At 34.1% G+C, this 14,858-nt stretch overlaps 1 protein-coding gene across 1 annotated transcript in view; it reads right to left on the bottom strand.

Annotated features, from left to right (window-relative positions):
• EDIL3 (EGF like repeats and discoidin domains 3) overlaps positions 1 to 14,858 on the bottom strand; it is a 320,227-nt gene that overhangs the window by 13,091 nt on the left and 292,278 nt on the right. Inside the window, exon 12 of the mRNA XM_042955963.1 lies at positions 7,938 to 8,093. Within this exon, the coding sequence (XP_042811897.1) occupies positions 7,938 to 8,093 (156 nt within the window). The remainder of the gene's footprint in view (positions 1 to 7,937; positions 8,094 to 14,858) is intronic.

Genomic DNA, 14,858 nt, shown 5'->3' on the forward strand with positions numbered 1-14,858 from the left:
AGCAGGCTCCAGGCTCTGAGCTGTCAGCACAGAGCCGGACGTGGGGCTCAAACTCAGGATCTGTGAGATTATGACCTGAGCTGAAGTCCATTCCCTAACCAACTGAGCCACCCAGGTGCCTCTTGAATGTTTGTTTTTTAACATCTTGAACTTCTGTCTGAGAATGAGGTTTCATAGCATCTGTGCTGGGATATTATATGTCACTAAATAAGAGTCATAGCGGCAGGGATGTTTTTCTTCCCTTTGTTCCCAGCCCACTCCCAAATCAGTGAGTTTTATGGATTTTGTGCCTGATGTTTGTTTTTCTTTTCTGCTACCTTATGGTGTGTCCTCAGACCAGCACTCTTTTTGTTTGTTTGTTTTAAATGAAGAAGATTAAAAAATCCAAATGGCATCTAAGAAATGTAAAGGCTTCAATGGCCAAAATTATTTTACATTGTTAGTCTTTAATATTATAGAATGTGAAATAACGTACAAAGAATTTTCTTTGCAACTTCAAAATTGATCCCTGAAGAAAGGCAATCAGCTTTCTATTGCTGTCTCCAAATAACCTGAATGACTTCTTAATGAGCTTCTTCAGATCAATGGCTTCTGACTGTTCCTGTGGCTAGTCTATCATTCTAGCTTGCCTTTTATTTCCAGCATTTAGCCAGTTACTCGATTCTACAATTATAATTATTGAAGTTACTAACCCTCTCTTGCTCACCTCCATCCCAGTAGCCCCATTTCCTGGTCCTCCCTTCCTTTCCTTCTCATAAACCATTTACCCTGGGTTCAGGAACAAACATCTCTGGGTAGACAGGACACTTGGAGTTCATGTTAAATATGGAAATGGAAATACAGTCCTCCGTGTAGCTCATCTGCCCTTGTCTATTTGTGTCTGGACTTGCATCCAGTCTTGTGCCTTGTTTCTGACCCCAAGTCCCCATCTCACAACTGATTCTGATAAGTGATTCCATATTGTGTTGTTCTCTGTGCTCCTTAACTGCTATCATACTTCTCATTGGTGACAATATGCTGCTTTCTGAACTTAAATTTGTTCAGTGTGGATGTCCTTTCCCATTCCAGCAGGCATATCCAGATCTGCAAATGGCTTTTCACATTGATAGATCAATTCTTCTATAGTGGGTTTTTTTACAGAGATGTGGCTTTCTTGGTCCGAGGCCTTAGTAAAATTTACAGGGACTCCATTCTCTTTTTGTCAAGAATGTGAATTATAAAAGCTACATAAGGAATCATTGGATTTCCTTGAATTTTTTAGTTGGTATACACAGGTTATGTCAATAACTGAACGTCTTTACTTACATGTTTTTACTAAATATTTTGTCTCTGTATGTTATCAACCTTTATTAAAAAGGGTGACTCATCACTGAACTTTACATTCTGCCAAAACAGACACATTCTCACGTGATGTCTTAAGTTTGAAAATCTAATAACATCCACATTAATGTGAATACGGATAATTGTTTATTCTTCATACCAACACATATCCAAGTAAGGTCCCATAATACTGGATTGCGACAAGGAAGAAAGCAGATACAATTTTAAATAAGTTGATACCAGATGGTGTTTATTTAAATTACACTGTCCCTATTTTTAGACAATGCTGAAACTATAGCATTGTTTCTTTAACTTAGCTCCAATTAAGTCAATCACCAAATACCTAAGTAAGTACACTACAGTGACTACATATAAATCTCTGTCATGTAGGGGCACAACTCATTTGCTATTTTTGAATCCGAGTGCTTTGTGTAGAGTCAATTTGTTGTCAGAAAATGCTTTCAGAAAAGCAGCATCTTCTCTTTCTCTCCCTGCTTTATTTGAAAATAGTAGTAAGACTCTGAGTGGATGAGACTAATGGTCTCTAGGCAAGACGAGAGACTTGATGTCCTTGATCCTGCTGCTCAGAAACATGTGACTTTTCCACCTTGAAAGACTGATTCACTCTCTTTCACTTCCCCCAGCTAGAATCCTTCTCACCCAATGCCACTGGGGATTCCATTTATTTTACCTCCCAAGGGATTCTGTAGGTTCCAAATTTCTCACGCAGGTCAAATTTCAAAAGAGCAGCATGACAATCGACTACCAAATTGACACCCCACCTGACCTCTGCCTCACTGAAGAGCTGGACTTCTGAGGCTTTAAATATTCACATTTAATTTCAGCTACCTGAGAGTGCCAGCTTCAGCAGGAATGAAAGGATGCCCTGTGGCATCTGTCCTTACTGATTAATTTGAATATATACTCCAATACAGACTATGAAGGCTTTGCTAATGGGGATTGGTGGAGTTGCTGCTTATTTTTTTTCCACATCGACGTTGAAAAAAGAAAGGAAGTAGACAAGAATGAGGATCTCTTCCCCGCACCCCCCCCCCGCCATTGGAGAGTCACAGACTTTTATGAAATGAGCATAATTTAATATTGTTCTTATTGTTCTCAGATTGTTCTAAGATCATGTTACTTATTTCCTATACTTGTTTTCTCAAGTTATACACTTGGCAGGTTATATTTGAAGTCTTCAAAATTAGCTGACTGTATCAAAGGTCTTCCACCATTCTCAAGTTCCTCATTAGACTGGGCTTTCTCTGACCCACTGTCATATTCAGGTTTTCCCCCAGTGTATCCAGCAGAATGTAGACGGTAACTGCCTGCTGAATAGATGATTGAATGAATATAAATGTCACATTCTTCGAGGTGCTTTCCCACCTAATCTGTGTTCCTAACTACTTAGATCTATTATTTAAATTTAAATTTTGTTTAAAACTAATACATGTTTACTTTCTGGTGTTCATGAGAGAAGTGGCAAATGTTAAAATCTAAACTTACTTTTGGAGACATTGATTCATACTGACTTCCACTGACAAATTAGTGGCCAGCCAGTCCTAAAGAATTATAATATAATACATTCCATTCTGACTAGAAAAATCCAAAACTACACTTAGTTTCAAAAACTTAAAGTTGGTGCCAATTAGAGTCATCTTTCCCACATGTGCTTATTATTCAAATTAGCTGGAGCCTCTGTAAACATTTAGATTTCCAACTCATCCCCAGAGAGCCAGAGGCAGCACCCAGAAATCAGTATTTTTTAACAAGCTCCCCCATGAGTGTTATGATCAGGTAATTTTGGTAACCAGTGAATTAGAGTTCACCAAGATGTTGCAAGATTGTTCTTGATGAATATGTGGCATTCACTGTTCAGGGCCAATAAAATCTTACTGTAAACAGAGTTTGGGATTACGTTCTTTTATAGAATATCCAGATTATAGTTGCAATTTATGCTTTTTAAAAACCTGGATAATTCGAGGGAGGGAGACAAATAGAATATTACCAGCATCTTTTTTTCCCCAAGAAGAAAGCCCCCATGGTGTGAATTCAGGTTTATTTAAACACCATGACATTATGACTAATATATTGGATGAGAAAATCCATTTTCATTTCTAATTTTTCCATATAAGAAGGCTTCCTGAAATTTATTATTGTTTTACTTTGGCTTATAACCTTAAAAATTAAATACTGAAAGTGTCTGTCAAATTTTGCAATTTTCCTGCTAACTGCAATAAAAAACAGCTCCAGGCGTATAAAACAAATGTCACTTTCATGAGAGCAAAGGAACATTTGACTTTCAACTAAAAAATATATCTGAATCCATGTTGTAGAGAAATATTAAAGTTGGTTAAATGTTAGAAAATGTAGACTAGAAAGAGAAAAATAAGATTGTAGAGATCGTAATGAGGTAGTGTCATCACGTGCTCAATCATGAAAGATAAAATGAAGAATTTTGTCAAAAAATAAAATATTAAAATAAATTATAGTTCTTATATAAGTTCTGAGAAGGTAGTGAGAAACTGACAATTCAATGAAGAGAACAGGCATCTATTTCTCTTCAGTTGACTTTTGGCATACACACACAAATATATATACATAATATACGTTGATACGTATATTTAGATACTCTTACATACATATATACTTTTTCCTTGACATCGCTTTCCTGAGGCTTAGTCCGTTATGACTAATAAAAACCAGAAAAGATATTCATACGTTTTTAAAAAAATTTGACATTCTTACATTTTTAGTATTTCATTTACACCACCTGTGGTAAACCTAGAAAATTGCTATTATTTTGAGATTGTTTTTCTGAAGTAATCTTATTTCTGGATCTGTATCACAATTCAATATAAACAGCCTAAAATCTATTAGAGCAAAGTGGTCAATAAAAACAGAAGGACACAAAAAGAATTAGAAAAATTTTTGAAAATATTTCCTTGGAAAGGTACATACAGAAAACATTTCACAAGCACATGTTTTGCCCTGCAACATTCAATTTATTTGTCATATTTGTGTGGATGAAAGTTTGTAGTTGAATTTACACTTGTAAACATTGCAGACTTTCTCTCTTATGGAAAGTAACCATGGGAAAGAAGATACAAATAATATTAGGAATCAATAGGAAATGGCTTATTCAGAAAAATTAATTTCTGAGTATAAGTAATATACCTAGTAAAAATAATAATAATAACAAAGCACAATAGTTATTTGGATTATATATAAACATTTATTTTGATTGGTATATGTATACATTGGAATGTGTGTGTGTATTATATATATATATATATATATATATATATATATATATATATAATACACACACACACACACACATATATATATATTTTTTTCCAAGTGTTCAAAGAACTTTTACAGTTCCTTCTTATACATTATTTCTTTATCATAATAGTAATTGCTATATTCTTATGTACAGTTTGTTGGTGTTTGTCATTTCCTTCAGGAGTAAATAGTAAACTTACCTAAGGCTTTTCTTCAACATACCAAATTATTTATAATACCATAAACAAACTGGCTTAGTTTTAAAACTACCAATTACATGGTATAAGTTTATCCAATTGTTATGTTTATAAATATTAAAATGGTTTAACTCTTCAGAAATTTTTACATTGAATAGATGATAGTGATTTATTGGCTCCCATAAGAATTCTGGCTTATATCCTGTTCACCAAGTATCAATTTACTTTCATAGGTGACCAACTTGCCAGTGGGAGCCTATTTTTTTTACAGTAAGACTTATTCGGAGAATGTCAAAATCATATGTTATAATAAATGTGGTTCCTAAGTCCATGGATTGATAGTCATGGTCTATTTTGTGTTTCTAGAGGCAGGTTTCTAGGACTCTACATTAATTTGAAGGTAGACTAAGTTTGTATGCTACAAAGCCTAAAGAAATCACTGCAATAACAACAAAAAAGTATACCAAGTAAGTGAACAAAAACAACAACAACAAAATCTTAACTGGAATCATTAAAAAAACTTCAATTAATCCAAAAGAAGATAGAAACAAAAAAATGGAAAAGATGCAACAAGTAGAAAATAAGCAGAAAGATGATAGATTTAAACCCAATCATATTAACTTTCATATCAAATATAAATGGCTTAAATGCTCTAGTCAAAAAGCAGAGATAGTAGGATGGAAAAAGGAGACCCAACTATATGCTGCATAGAAGAAGTGCATTTCAAACATAAGGTACAAATAGGTTAAAAGTAAAAGAATGAAAAACACACACCAACATAGCATTAATCAAAAGAAAACTGGAGTGCCTCTATTAACAGCAAAATAGAATCCACATCAAAAAATATTTCCAGGGATAAAGGTCATTTTCCAATAATAAAGGAGCTAGTCGATGCAGTGGACTCCACAGTCCTAATTGTTCACACATCTTTTAACAGAGCTTCAAAATACATCAAGCAGGGGCGCCTGGGTGGCTAAGCGTCTGACTTCGGCTCAGGTTATTGATCTCACAGTTTGGTTTGTGAGTTCGAGCCCTCTCTCTGCCGGACTCTCTGCCCTCAACACAGATCCTGTTTCAGATCCTTTATTCCCCCTCTCTCTGTCCCTTCCCCGCTTACATGCTCTCTCTCTGTCTGTATCAAAATAAATAAATAAATAAAAATACATTCAAAATACATCAAGCAAATGCTGATATAACTATAAGAAGCAATAAAGAACATCACAATTATAGTTGGAAATTTCCACATTGCTCTTTCTGTAATTGATAGTACAAGGATATAGAAAATCAGTAAGGATATAAAATACCTGAATACTATCAAGTAACCTGGTCAACTTGATGAAAATTTTATATACAGTTCAGACAGATAATAAGTGTATTAACATGCAAATGCCTAATCTATTAATTAAAGGAAAAATTAAAAAATTATTTACATATAATCATGAAATGACAAGCTTAATGTAAATGGAGTCAAAAAATATTTAAGCAGTACAACAGTTTAATCATATTTTTCATTATACCTCCTCCCTAAATCAATCTATATAAGGATTTTGCTATTACAGATATGCTTTTTAGTGAACATTACACATGGAAAATGTATGAGAATACTTATCTCTTTTAAAATTAATTTTAAGAGCTATATAATTTATGAAGTTTAAAAAGCTTCATCTTACGGAACATATTTTCATTTTCTATGCATCAGAATGCCTACTGTGAAAAGGTGAAAGGTAGGAACTGAAATAGTTATTTACAATAAATCACAGCAGATTTTTGACTACAGTCAAAAATACATTAAAGACAGTTTCACAAAAAACCCTATATACACTCAATCTACGATGCTACTGATTAGAAAACATGCCATTATTTTAGGTTCTTCTAGAAAATAATAAATGCCTCCGATTAAAATTATGACATTGTAAGATATACCAATTTCTGAGATGTTAAAATGTAAAATGTGTGTGTGTTCTGAGATGTTAAATGTATCTCTAGATGCTAAATGGATGTGTTCTGAGATATTAAAAGGTAAATAGGTGTGGATTTTATAATCTAAACCTAAAGATATGTCTCCCCTGAAATGAATTTTATGTGAAGTGAATTCAGACTCTGTTGACTCACTGAAATAGCCATCTAGGCTTAGTATTTCTTGGAAAATTAATAAATTCTCTGTCTTGAATTTTTGAAAAAGAAAGATATTCCCAACTCTCTGCTGGTGAATAATATACCAGGGAATAAAAAGGCTACACAAAATGGAAAAAAGTCATTGTGAACTCAGAAATACTTAACGTATTATATATTTCCCCCCAAATCCTTGAAGTAAGAAGTTTGTTTCTGTTGATGTCTTTAGAAAGGTAGAGTTCTTAGCACAAACATTCCAAGCAATGAATGAGTTTCAGTGTCATTGGCCCAACTGGTCCAATTAACATCTGGTCCAATTAGTTATTGATATGAACCCTGAGCACTTCCATTTTCTAGGGCCCCACACAAATTCAGACCAGGAGATACTACAGAACGATATTTAGAATGGTAAGAACATTTAGAAAAACAATTACAAATAGTATAGTGTAGAATTGGATGTTGCAATAATATATATTTATTATGATAATATTAAAACAGCTTACACAGGTTAAAAAAACTAAACAAATCTATTAATTAAAACACAATGAAGGAAACTGAGCAGAGAAACATCCTGTATTTTAATTTTGATGAAACAGTATAATAGTCAAAATTTGTTCATTTCTAAAATTCCTATTGTCAAAATAATCAAGGAAATATATAACTTAAAAATCTTTTAATTTTTAAAATATTTTTTGCCAAACTACATTTTTTGCCTAATGTCAGTAACGTTTTTTAATAGTAAAGTTAATAGCGACAAGTATTCAGACAATAAGTATTTACATGTGCTTTAAGTTAAATTATTCAAGCTCCTATTAGGTTTATAAAATATAAGCAAATTTTACTTAGCTGGATCTTAGATAATTGCTACTATGGAAAATGTTAGAATTTTTAATTTAACATACATTTCTCAGTGGATATAGCCATTATTTTTAATACATATGTCTAAGCAGTTCATTCAGTCATATTCAGATAGAGTTTGGTCCTTCACTTTGCATGTTATAAACCACCTGGATCACTTACCTTATCTTTTCTTTGCTTTTCATCCTGGTATACAGTCCAGTGTTCTCCATCATTGCTGTATGCTAGTTTGTAAGAACCTACGAACTGTACATGACCAAAATCTTTAGCTCCTTGTGTAATGATGCCAGTTACTTTGGTAGGGACCAGAAGGTCCACCTAAAAGAGGAAAAGACATAATTTAAATGCCACAGCAGAGACCATTATAAATGTGCAAGTTGCTCAAATTCAGGAGGTTAAGTAACATACATGTTAAAGCCAAAGATCCACTGATTATTTGTATTTTGAAACTGATGACTGAGTCTGTGATTGGCTAATAATTTTGACTTTGCCACTGGATAAACTTAGTTGAAAACCTGAATAACTATTTTGACTGTTTTAAAATAAAACGATGGTCATTTTAGTCTACCAATCAATTTTATATTAAACCAAATTCCTCTAGCTGTGCAGTTTTGTGCAACTAAGATTGAACAGGGCAGGCAGGGCTGATCTTCTTGGGATGAAGGTCTTCCCCAGCTTGTCTTCCAGAGCCTGTGCTTATAATTCAGTTTTCTGACATTACTGGTCATTTCAATTTTAATAAAAATCAGACTCTAGTTGTATACACATTAGGAATAGAAATGATATTATATGTATCACAGTTAAACATTAAATAAAAAGTCAACATTATTTCCATGAGTTTTAATCAGCTCAGGAATATATAATTGAATAATAGTAATCATTGTACAATGAAAATCTTGTTTAGAAAACTACAATTCTAAAAATGTTGAGGAGAAAGTTGGACATTCTTCAAAAATGAAGGAGGATTACAGTATGCATCCCTGACTTGTGGGATCTGTGCTCATGAGGTGTTTTTTCCTACAAAATACATACTTATAAAAGCAAAACACGCATGGAGACTCAGTAAGCATTAAATTAATCAAGATGTGATTGAAATGCAAAAGACAGCATTGATTTTCATGAAAAAGAATACATAACATTGAATAATTTAGTAGAATTCTGTTCTCTAATTCATGAAGCTTTTCTTATATCTTATTATGTTAATTAAAAAAATATAGGAATCTTTGTTTTCTATGTGGACAATTCTTGTAAGAGCTTTACCTTTAGGTTTATTAATGTTCCTTGATCTACAGCTTCCGCTCTCCTTCCACAATAGCGACCTACTTCCTCCTACTTCCTGTGACTAAGTGCCCTGCTTACATCCTTGATCTTATCATCTTTCACTGTCATGATCCCATATGTGACCTTGGTGGCTTTCAACCACTATGTCCTTTTGTTTCTATTTCAGGTTCTTTATCCTGTGAGATGTATGCAGCCACAAATAGACAGTCATGGGTCAGACATAGTCCATGAATGAAAAGAGAGAGCCAGGGTGAATGTACTGAATAGACCATATTTAGTGATTGTATTTAGATGCTTTTCAATAAAGATATGAAAAAAGTTCCCAAAGTTTCACAGCCTAGGAAAATTTCTTTAAAAATTCACAGGGGATTTGACCACTTTTTGTAACACTGTTTAATTAAAGACATCAGACTCAACTTGGACAATGAAGTAAGACAGAAAACTACCTTTAATTCTTTATTAAAATACTTTAGAAAGTTTATCAAAACTAGAAAATATTTTTGTTTCTGCATATTTCCTAACATGTATTATATCATCTAAAATATCTATCCTGCAGCAAAGCAAGGTGGCAAAATGATGATACCTGGGAAGGAAACTTTTGTTGCCTCATACACACTATGCTAAGTGCTTTCTTGTGTGTCCTCAATGAATCCTCTCTACAGCCCTGTACAGCACCTTTGAGATGAGGGAACAGAGGCTAATATATTATAATGTGTGATCCAAAGATAGATAGTGAGTAAAGGGAGGATACTAGATTCAAATTCAACATTCTGATTCAAAGTTCCATCATACATAAAAATTCTCACTCAATGATTTCTTGCTATGCTTTGTGATTATTTCAGAAATTTCTGGAGAATCTCAAAGCTTCCTCACTACACTCATTAAACTTACAGAAACTCTAAGCTCCAAACCAAAACAATCCTGGATTTATAATACGAGAAGAGCCCTGTAATTTTTTTTAATGTTTGTTTGTTTGTTGTTTGTTTGTTTGTTTTTGAGAGAGAGAGAGAGAGAGAGAGAGAGAGGGAGAGAACATGTGCACATGAGTTAGGGGAGGGGAAGTGAGGGAGGGAGAGAGAGAATCCCAAGAAGGCTCTGTGCTGTCAGTGCAGACATGGGGCTCAAACCCACAAACCATGAGATCATGACCTGAGCCAAAATCAAGAGTTGGACACTTAACCGTCCGAGACACTCAGGTGCCCCAGAAGAGCCCTGTGTTTTAACATGAATTTTGGCTCTGTTACTTCACCTATCCAGGCTTAAAAATACAGATTGCTTTTGTTCTAAGTCCAAATATAATTGTGCAGACACCTAGGCATTGCTACTGGTCTTCAAAATGCTTTTAATATTGTTGACACTCAATTAAATGGGCAAAAAATCTTCCAACACTCTGAGTCACTGTGTTGCTTGCAAGGCTATAAACACACAGGAACTCAAACTGTCTCCAAGAATATGAACATTTCCATGGCTTGATTCTTCACTCTTTAAACTTCTATGAGTGTTTAGCTACAATGACGCAATGAAGAGTCTTATAGCATATCTCTTTTTCTGTGGTATTTCTTAAAGTCAGCTGGGTTTCCTGCTGGGTGGAGATGTTTTCTCCTTAAGCTGTGTTTCTTGGCTCTTTCTAACAGATACGTTTTTCTCCCACTCTAACTGCTCCCCTTCTCCAGCTTTTTTGTTTGTTTGTTTGTTTGTTTGTGATCTAGAAATGTTTTTCTTTTTTGTTCCAGTTAAGTAAATTTCTCTACTTTAATAGTCAGCAATCTGTTTCAAGCTGGATTTGTCCTAAAATTTGCTACTTAATGTAGCAAAAAAACTTAGAATACCAGGCCTAAGCAAACCTTTAATGTAAAAATAATCAGCATCCCACACTTAACACGAAGGTGCTGCAACAGGGTATATACAGTGAAACACACTCACAGACATGTCACCCTCATGTTCAGCATGCAGGATGATCCCAGAAAAGCTCATTTATCTGTATCTATGCTAACCCTTAGCTCATGAGCACTTTGCCCTCTTATGGATCTTCTGAGTTAAACTTGTACTGCAAACATGCTAGACAAAATGCCTTCAGCTGTCTTAGATAGACCTTTACCTCCAGGGGTTTGGCTCAAATACAGCAGGTTATTTAGGGCACTGAGCTGGCGTATGGGTAGACATTTGGCTTAGTGCTCTGCTCTTCATGTCTGGATCTGTATTAAATGTGCCTTATATGTAACAATCCCTCAATAAAAGTTTTGCTGGATTGAGTTAAAACTACTTCCTAAGCATGTTCTATGGACAAGAACCAACCATGCCTAAGGAGGCCACAAGGTACCATAACAGAAAATGCCAAGAGTCTTTCTCTTGTTTCTGTACAGAGGATACATTGGTCAAGGAAATATAGTATCACAGTGGCACCAACCAATTTTTATGGGGAAAGGCAACTAGTTAAAAATCTTCTCCGATCGTCTTAAGAGGCAGTCTATTGTAGAAGAGCTAGATGGTCTGGGTTCCCCAAATGGCTCTGCCCTCACTAGCTATATGCCCTTGGGAAAGCTACTTTATTTCTCTACATCTCAATTTCCTTATCTGAAAAATGAAGATAACAACCCTCATAGGATTTTTATGAGGATTAGGTGAGTTAATATTTACTAAGTGTGTAAAACAACATATAAAATATATTAAGGGCTATAATAGAATCTGCTAAGAGTAAAACAATAAATAAATCTGGGGAAATAATCTATTATCACTCTCAGAATGTTATTAGAAGCATAAATATAGAAACAGAGAAAGAGGGTGGTTAGATTGTCCTACAAGCAACTTCTGGAACATAGTATATTTTGGTCACCTTCTTAAAAAAATAGTAATTTCATCTTCAATTAAAATAGAGAAAATGTGAAGCAACTGAAATTCCCATTTATGGGTGAAATGTTTTACTAAAAGTAATATAATTTTATGGAATGTTGTACATCCTCATTTGAATACTAAGATTAATTACTGGAGGGAAATGGTTCCAAAATAATACTAAAAGAGAGAATTAGATTTGAAATTATGGTGATTTATTTTCCTTTAATTATATGAGTAAAAAATGAGAGATTCATATATAGAGAGGCTTAAATGACATAGAAGTAAAGAAAAAAGTATTGCATGAGGGTTATGTAGGAATGCAACTCTTATGTTGTAAAACATCATGTAATGTTTTAGTGAAGCATAAATATTTTTAGAGTGTCTAACTTAGGAAAATTATAGAAAAACTAAGAGCATTTGTTTGACAAAGGTCAAGATAAATGGCATTTCAGATATCTGCATAACAGCTTGACAGATGGTTCCCTGGGAGAGCACACTAGGAAAGTCAGTTGATTTTCACAGAGATGTCCTTAAAGGGGTGAGGAAAATGAAAAGTGATACAGATAAACAGGTGTGCAACTGTGGATATTTTACATATAAATAATAGTAATAGTAATAATAGTAATAATAATGTGTAATGGCTGTGCAACAGTCTCTGTTACAGTTACATGATAAATATGAAAATTATTTAACAAGTCCCCTATTGATATTCCTTTAATTGGTTTCTACTTCTTTGCCATCAGTAAAAACTTAGAATGAACTCCCAAGTTCATATCTTCATTCACCGATGCAACTATTTCTTGTAGGCCTAAATGACCTGCCATTTGAAATGTGATGTGCATTGTTTCCTTTCTCTCAAGAAAGATTATACACTTGCATCTAGGGTATATGATAAATCTTTCTCTGCATAGTCACCAATCTCATGTTTTATAAAATTTTACATTTATGACAATTCTGAAAATGGCTTTTTTATATTTAATGTACATAAATGGCAACAAGTGGCATTTAATTTACATTCTCCCAATTGGGTTCAGTCTCACTAATAATATATACAGATGGTCTCTTTAATGTCCTTTATTTATTAGATGTTAGAGGTTTTCTAATTGTTTTTAAGAATTATGGACTTACATGGTATCAATATGGGCTTCTGTTATATTTGTTGCTTTATTTTCCTAATTTTCGATGTCATTTAATTTTATATTTTACACACAAATTTTTAATTTTCCTGTACTTAAATGTATCAATGACTCCTTTTGTGATACCATATTTTTAATATGCTTAAAAAGATTGTTCACTTAATTAAATCAATCAAATATGATCTACATATTTACCTATGATTTCCTATTATGTTTTTTTTCTTTCTTTTTTCTTTCAACACCTAAACCATCTTGACTTTATGGATATGTATGATGTGACATTCTTTTTTACAAGAATGTAATTTTTGTAACACTTTTTCCCAAATAATCCATTTCTTTTTTTTTCTCCCTCTACCTGCTGATAGTTACAAGGTTTGTTCTTTATTTTGAAATTAACACTATGACTCAGGGTCATCACCATCACATATTAGGATATATTTTGGTGAGAGTCTCTTTTATTGCTTATGGATGGAATCAAGTGGGTCCATTCAAGCTGTAGCCTAGTTTCTGGGGGAGGGAGGTGTGGTCAGAAGGTTTTCTTGTTTTATGGTTTAAAATGTTGCTTCTTCCTTTTTTGGTATCTTCCATTAGGAGGTCAGTTATCCAAACACAGGCTCTTTACTTCTGATTTTTCTTATTTATGTTCTTTTCTCACTCATAATGTTCCTTTTTTATTACTCTCCATTCTGTCCTCAATATTATGGATTTTGTTTTTGATAAAGCAATTTCTACTGCTACATTTTAAAATTTCCTTGAAACACATTATTATTAGGATACCTCCCTCATCATCTCAGGATTCATTTTATCCTCTCTGGTATTCATGGAGAAAATTCCTTTGTACTTTATATATACATTCTAGTAATCTGCTGTTCTGATAGGAAATTTTCTATTTTCACAATTTTTCTTCATGCCTTTAGAATAATTTCTATCTTATTGCTGTTCTACAAATTGAAAAATAAGCCCCATATCATCTTGTTTTATTTTCCTTTACTTGAACAGAGAGAGGACAGTCCTGATGCCAGCACACTGGTCACAAGTGTCCCCTTGGCCCCTCACCAGCTATTAGGCAGTTGTGAGAATTCTCTTTCTGACCTTCAGATGTCAACACTGCCTCTGGCCTTTTTACCAATGCCCAGCAGAAGTTTAGGCTGAACAGTGTAGCTAGTCTGAAGGACAAGCCTCTCTACTCTTGCTGTTTTTCCTCTGAATATTGTAAGGATAATGTATTTTCTTGACAACACAAAATCCAAAGCATTCTCTTGTCAAATATAAGATCCCAGGGGCAGGCAAGTTTTTCTCTGTTGTTCATCTTGCACCTGGCACACAGTAAGTATTCAATAAATACATATTGAATGAATGCTTTTATATTTTAGGATTCAGTGAGCCAACATGTAGCCAACATATATTTTACTCTACCTAGCCAGCTTTGTATTAGGAGGCAAATGGGTGTGATGGGACACTGGGAGGGAGAGCAGGGGCCACAGCATACAGTTTCTGCTTGTAGTAAAATGACGGTTGGGCTCTCCAGACACCAAGGCAGGCTCTGGGTCTTGGCCACCACTGTTCTGATTTAGATGTTGGAATCCACACGCTCTAGGCACAGGGGATTCAGCCCAGGGGCCTGGAAAATCACCAAATGGCATATATTTGTATGCATACTTCATGGATGAGGGAAGCCAATCAAGGGTTGCAGTAGAAGTTGAATGAGTCAATATGACATAAGCAATTTCCTCATAAGCTCAACATAGGAACACTTAAAATCAGGCTTGCTCTCTCAGTTCCAGAGGAAATGTGAGAGAAAATTCAACCAGGCTTCACTAAAATTATGTGTAAA

This window comes from Panthera leo, chromosome A1, assembly GCF_018350215.1.
Source record: "Panthera leo isolate Ple1 chromosome A1, P.leo_Ple1_pat1.1, whole genome shotgun sequence".
In the NCBI taxonomy this organism is placed as follows: domain Eukaryota; kingdom Metazoa; phylum Chordata; class Mammalia; order Carnivora; family Felidae; genus Panthera; species Panthera leo.